Source organism: Trypanosoma grayi (genome assembly GCF_000691245.1).
Source record: "Trypanosoma grayi strain ANR4 Tgr_946_V1, whole genome shotgun sequence".
Lineage (NCBI taxonomy): Eukaryota > Euglenozoa > Kinetoplastea > Trypanosomatida > Trypanosomatidae > Trypanosoma > Trypanosoma grayi.
Genome location: NW_008826565.1, coordinates 1 through 6,555, shown reverse-complemented (window position 1 = coordinate 6,555; position 6,555 = coordinate 1). Strand labels below are relative to the sequence as shown.

Below are 6,555 nucleotides of genomic sequence, written 5' to 3'. Positions count from 1 at the left end.
CTTGCCTGTGCCAAATGCCTCCTCTCGCACCTTTCCGGGCGTGCAGCGCATAACAAACACGCGACCCCCAACAGTGCCTGCAGCCACAGCACCCGTGTCCGGCGCCGCTGCAACACTGGTGATCTGGTCCGGAACAGAGAGAACTGTCACCGGCTCACACCCACGCCGTGCGTCGTACAGCAGCACCTTCCCATCGTAGTTGGCCACTGCGAAGGTGTCGCCGGTGACCGCCACCGCCCCCACGATACGAGGCTTTGGAACCATCAGGTCCAACCGCACCGCGGCGTGTTCAACGTCAATCAGCTGCACGCTCCCTGGCGAGCTGCTGAGCAACAGCGACGGCTGCTGCGGCACCTCCCTCAGCGACAGCACCGGCGCCCCGTCCTGGAAGGTGTAGCAGCGCAACACTCCCCGCGACTGGCGTGAGACAACGGTGATGCCTCCCATCGCCGACCCGGTGGCGAGACACGTGCCTGAGGAGAGAAAGCAGGCGGAAACGATGGGGTCACCACCAACAATATGATGCGGGAAACTTTCTACACGCGCTGCGTACCGTTCGGACGAGTCATCTGCGCCGTCCATGCTGAAGATGTGTGTTCCGTTCATGATGGTGCTCACAAGGCAAGCGCTGCTTGCGTCGCTGTACGCCATGGAGGAGACGCAGCCTTGAACCTCAAATCGGCAGATGGTTCTATCCAGCTGCACCATCGCGCTATGTAACTACCTTTTCTCTATCAAAGAAGAAAGACACGACGAAGCACAGAACATGAAGCAGATGGAGGGCATGAGGCAAACATTCAGGCACACCAAACAGCCCAACACCAGGCACAACTTCAAACGCCGCACACACACGGACATAGACACGCACACAACACAGACCCGCTCCCATTCTCACCGCTTCTTGAGAATTTTAAACGGGCACAACACAAGGCCAACCACTCCACCAACAGCAACTGCAGCCGGAACATGAATTGGCGCATATGCGCAGAAGCACTTTGTGGTAAGTCGAACATACTCCCGCCTGCGCTCCTTCCATGTACGCTCGTTGAATACTGCCCACATGCCTGGGTAGAACAGGTGTGAGGCGAAGAGACACGACAGCCCCGGCACTTGTGCCGTAATGGGCCCAAGGTACGGTGTGAAGCCCTTCTTCGCCTTCTCATTTGTGATGCGCGGCTCGACGAGAAAGTAATACGCACACCAACTGGCGATGAAGTTCACGTAGAAGAAATCACTCATCATGCGTGGGATAAGAGTCTTCTTCGTATCCTGCGTCTGCGACAACTTCAGCAGCGGTGAGGATGGGATGGAGACACAAAAGGGAATCGCGAAAAGAGTGGCACAGACCGTAGTACGTATGATTAGCTTGAATGTTGAGTGTGCCGCTGCCACATCATTCTGCTGCTGATGCACTGACAACAACCCCTTCGACGGAAGTTCAATGTACGGCATGCCGCTGTTCACCACAACCGGAACTCTTTCTCCCCTTCGTTGCCGATGAGGCAAACCAAAACACAACAAAAAAAAATGACCGTTTGGAGAGGAAAGTACGGCTCCGTCATCTGCAGTTTCTTCTTGTATCAAACAATACCGCAATATTTCAATGCGAATAATTGGTACAAGACGAGCAGAGAGAACATCGTAGAAATAGCACAACGCTGAAGTTAGAAGAGCAAGGGGGAGTGCAGAGATGTGGGTCAATCAAACCCTTCTTTCCGCAGAACATTGCACCAATGAGCTGCTTGAGCAACACGGCATTGAATCTCATCCGCGTCGAGAAGCTCAGGCGAGACGTCAATGAGCCTGCTAGTCTCTTCCGTCCTCAGCTCCAGTTGGTGCAGGCGGTAGTGAAAGGAGGTATCCGCCAATTCCCCAAAGAACAGCGCAATGTACCCATTCATCAGAACCACACGACAGTCACGTAAAACCTGCTGTGTTTCAAGAAGAACATTCAGTCTCTTGTCAAGCGTCAGTGACTCTGTCCTACGCTGCGCGAGCCTTCGCAGATCCTTTGAACCTTCCTCAAGCGACCTGGCCTCCAACATGATGCTTCTCTTGTGATTGTCCCACCGCTCATAGCAGTCGAGGAATAGTTGCTTTCCACTCTTCACTTCATCATTACTCACCTGCTTATCGCACTTGTAGTACTGAGTATTGTGCTCTGACCACGGGCCCAGACAGATCCAGCAGTATTCGTACTGGCAGCGGACGCAAGTCATGTGGTTACAACCTTTATTTTTCTCAACGCGGACGGAGCACTTTGGGCAACCCTTCGTCGTTTGTTGAATAAGTGCCAGCGAGGGTTCGTTTTCCCGCACCATATCCATCCAACGCCTCAGCATCTGACATGTCGCCGGGGCGTGTGGAGACTGCAGACACTTGAAGCAGAACTCCAGACCGCACATGCAGCAACGCACGTCTGGTCCAGACTCCCGTAGAGCGTTGACGCGTATCACCCCCTCACAGGACACCTCGTTGGGGCAGCAGCGCATGTGTGTGTTGTTGCTAAGATACTCACCGAGGAAGCGGCGCTGCACCTGCCCGTACTCCTTCGGCTGTAGAAGTTCTTTAAAGACATTTAACCCCACTATGCAGGAGCACCCTTTCATCGGACACCGCTTGTTGAAAAGGTCGTGGTAATGCTTGATGGCACAGAGCAGATTTGTCGTAAAGCAGTCAACACAAAAAAAGTGCCCACATCTTGCGAGGGCCACCGCTTTTCCAACCGGCACATCGTCACAGCAAATAGGGCACTCCAGAACCGTATCGCTCTGGACCAGTGCGACGCCATCTGTACCACTACCAGCAACCTCGATGATCCTCAAATCCTTGTTAATGTTCTCCATATCATTCAAATAGTTCTCAAGGGTGGCGTCGTCCATTTTCCAACCATAGCGACGCAGAACGAGCAGCGCTGCCTCGGGAGTGAGGCCGAGAATCTCGTTGGCTTTCTCTACGTCGCGTCGCAGCTCCTCCATGACCTCGCTCACGGTCAAAGTGGTGCAGATGTTCTCCGTTGCGGCGGTTGTGTGGGGTTGCCCCCCGAGCTCGCCGGACACCGGGGCCCACTGCGCGTCTTCGTACGCCGAAGAGTACTCCTCATCGTCGTAGTACTCATCCTCGACGTACGACATTCAGACAACCAGTGAAGCCAATAGCAGTAATAATAATAACAATAATACGGATAATAATGCGTAGCTCTTCTTTTCTTTGCTTTTTGACGCTTTGTGTGCCCGACATGCACATCCACAGAGAGAGAGAGAGAGAGAGAGAGAGAGAGAGGAAAAAAACTGAAGATTCTGCTCAACAGGTACAGGATGAGAAAGCAAAAAGAGACGGACGAAGCGAGGGAGTACATACCCCAGCAAACACCATGCGATGACATTGGTGTGGTGCAGGCGTCGTACAGTCTTCTTTCCTTCTTCGCTTGTTTCTTCCTTTTTGGTTCATTTATCAAAGGGGATGTGCTTCCTTTCATACACCCTCGTCTTACCCGTGAGCAACTCCATACCTGCGCTGCACCCTTCAGCGGACTGAGCGGTTCCCGCCCATCGACCAACGCTTGTACCACTCCACATCACGAGAGCTGATGCGCGGTTTCACCTTCTGCAGCGCAGCGTCTAAGTCCTCGCGTGTGATGTGCTCCGCCCTCGCGTTGGCCGTCACGCGCAAGAAAGCCGCCTCCTTCACTACTGCCACCACTTCGGCGCCGCTGTAGCCGTCCGTTCTACACGCCACGTAGTCAGCGTCGATATCAGGCGCGACAGGGATGTGGGCGAAGTGGATGCGCACAATGGCCCGCCGCTCGGCGAGGTCCGGTAGACCGACGTACACCATGCGATCGATGCGCCCCGGCCGCAGCACCGCCGTGTCGATGTTGTCGGGGCGGTTCGTCGCTGCAACGAACACCAGCGCCTCAGAGGATTCCTCGAGCGCGGCGGGCAGGCCGTCGAGTTCGGTGAGAAACTGTGAGATGACACGGTCCGACACGCCGCCTCGACCGCGGTGCCCGCACATGCCGTCAAGCTCATCGATAAACACAACACACGGTGCTACAGCGCGGGCGCGCGTGAAGACATCGCGCACTGCCTTCTCGCTGTCACCAACCCACTTGGAGAATACCTCCGGCCCCTTGACAGAGATGAAGTTCATCTTGGACTCGTTTGCCAGCGCCTTGGCCAGCATCGTCTTGCTGCAGCCCGGTGGGCCGTAGAGGAGCACGCCCTTTGGTGGCGACAGTTTAAACGCGCGGAACACCCACTGCTGCTTGCCAAGGCACCACGCCACGCAGTCCTGCAGCGTCTTTTTCGCCGCCTCGCTGCCGCCAATGTCGTTCCATGTCACGTGCGGCACTGACACCTCAAACTGCTTCAGCGCAGATGGGCGCACCACCTTCGCCGCCTCCAGCAGGGATGCGTCAGTCACACCGGTCCCCGCCGTCGTGCGGAAGTTCTCCACCATCGCCACTTCCACCAGGCGTGCGAGATCGCGCTGCGTAAAACCGTGTGCCTCATGTGCGACACTTGAAAGTGTCTCCACCGACACACCACCCAATGCTCCACGTTCTTCAAGACACACACTCAGACACTCCAGCCGCTCCTCCGCCGATCCTGGCGTGAGCAGCTCCACACGTTTACCAAAGCGTTCCGGTGTGAGGAGCGAACGCACCACCGACTCCGCAGATGGAGCACTGGCGACGACGCGGACGTTGAGTTTCCGCCTTCTAATGTCGTCAAGCTCATCGCACAACGCCGACGCCACAAGTGTCGTTGCCCACAGTGACCCCGTTTCGGTGCTAGTGTTGGCCCCGCAAATGAGGTGAAGGTCATCAATCAGCACCGTCGACGGCGCGGCGATTTTGGCACGCACAAATGCTTCGTGCAACACCGTCGAAGAGGACACATCACTCCTCTCACCCTGAGAAAGCTCTTCCACTTTAATTACCTCCACGTGGCGCCAGTAAAGTGTTGCGGCGTCACGCCCCTCACGCTGGAGGAAACGGCTCTTGCCAGTGCCGGCCTCTCCCACCACCAAAACGTTTTCCAGGGCACCCGGACCCTCCTCCACGCCAGGTGCGTCTTCTGAAACGTCACTTTCCTTGTGAATTTCACGCCCACCGTCTCGTATTACCGTCTCGTCCATGAGAATGCCCAACGTAACGTGTTCTTGTTCCTGAACTTGCTCTTCTTCTCCATCGATCTTCGGTGACCCTGAACGTACGCACTGCATGACTTCCACGTAGAACGCATTCGTCGCTATGCGCACCATTGCCCGCATTCCTTGAAACACCAACCGCCGCTGGTACTGACGCCGGAAGACAGAACGGATCTGGAGAAAGGGTGGCTGAACCGTCTCCGACACCTGCGCTGTGCGTATGCTTCCCGGGGCATTACTCGTGATCTCCACAGTCACCAGCGAAAGCGACACTGCCGTGGAGGGACCTGACATCAGAGTCACATTCACCTGCTTGTCGTTGAAAATGGTGGTCACTTCATCAGCGAGAATGATGACCTGCGAGTGACACGAGGAGGAAAGAAAAGCCTCAGCATACGCCTCCGTGTTGCCAGCCTTAATGCGCACAACTGCGCCACTCACAATGCCCAGCGCCTTGAAGGACGAAGGAGAGAGCCGCGCCTCGTTCGACGGCAATGAATTATCTGAGCGGAGCTGCAACAACAGTTCTGCAGAGGATTTTCCTTGTTCCACACAGACCGGATTAGAGGAAGCCTGCAAGGAAGAAGAATTGTTCACGCTCGAGTACCCTTCGCGCCCACGCCTCTGTGGCGCTGCCACGCTGCTATCACTCGTTGGCACCTGCACAAATCCCGTCCCATCTGCTTTTGGCCGGATGGGTGGTTTGAACTTCGCCTTCTTCGGGCCCATCCTATGCTTCCCGTAAACCAAATAAATAAAAAAAAATGATATTTCCGTCACCACATACCAGCACAAGACGAGAGATTACTCTCACCAACATTACCAGGAATAGCTCACATATTAATCTGTCTCTCTCTCTCTATATATAAATATACCAACGAATTTCATACTCCTTCTCCTTAGTACTCCGACACTCATATCAGTTTTCCTCGTTAACGCCCTTTCCGCGCAAAACATGACGATTCATGGAATAAAACAACTCGTCCCCGCCATCGGACTCCTCAGCCGCGCAAACAACGGACAATAAAAAAATGAAGAGTCCGACTAAGCGAAAGCGCACACAAGCACTTGTTCTTATTCCATCATATTGATCCATGCTTGCACTTCAGCAGCCACAAATAGAAAATATCCATAATAATAATAATAATAATAATAAACCCCCAAACAGGAGAGCTGTGACAACCAACAAAAAAAAACTAAAGGAAGACAAAGAGCAGCAGCGGCAGGCAGAGAACTAGTCAAAAAACAAAACGTCTTATTTGAAAAAAAAAGCCTTATTACGACACCCTACTACACCTTCTCCTCTGAGCCCTGCTGCTGCTGCTGCTGTTGCTGCTCACCCTGGTTGCCGCTGCTGCTGGAGCTGCCGCTGTTGGCCGCTGCAGCCTGCTGGTACTCTGT

The 6,555-nt window shown here is 54.5% G+C and overlaps 4 protein-coding genes across 4 annotated transcripts; all 4 read right to left on the bottom strand.

Moving 5' to 3' along the window:
- Window positions 1-708, bottom strand: DQ04_09461030 (hypothetical protein; the record flags this gene model as incomplete). The annotated part of the gene is made up of 1 exon (XM_009315944.1): window positions 1-708. A coding segment is annotated over one exon (708 nt), but the record flags the coding sequence as incomplete, so codon positions are not given.
- Window positions 709-891: 183 nt separating this feature from the next.
- Window positions 892-1,452, bottom strand: DQ04_09461020 (hypothetical protein; the record flags this gene model as incomplete). Its single annotated transcript, XM_009315943.1, has 1 exon — window positions 892-1,452. The coding sequence occupies one exon, from the start codon at window positions 1,450-1,452 to the stop codon at window positions 892-894; it is 561 nt and encodes a 186-aa protein (XP_009314218.1).
- Window positions 1,453-1,697: 245 nt separating this feature from the next.
- Window positions 1,698-3,134, bottom strand: DQ04_09461010 (RING finger protein; the record flags this gene model as incomplete). The annotated part of the gene is made up of 1 exon (XM_009315942.1): window positions 1,698-3,134. The coding sequence occupies one exon, from the start codon at window positions 3,132-3,134 to the stop codon at window positions 1,698-1,700; it is 1,437 nt and encodes a 478-aa protein (XP_009314217.1).
- Window positions 3,135-3,525: 391 nt separating this feature from the next.
- Window positions 3,526-5,883, bottom strand: DQ04_09461000 (putative Transitional endoplasmic reticulum ATPase; the record flags this gene model as incomplete). Its single annotated transcript, XM_009315941.1, has 1 exon — window positions 3,526-5,883. One exon carries the CDS (start codon window positions 5,881-5,883, stop codon window positions 3,526-3,528), a length of 2,358 nt encoding a protein of 785 aa, XP_009314216.1.
- Between the last annotated feature and the right edge of the window lie 672 nt (window positions 5,884-6,555).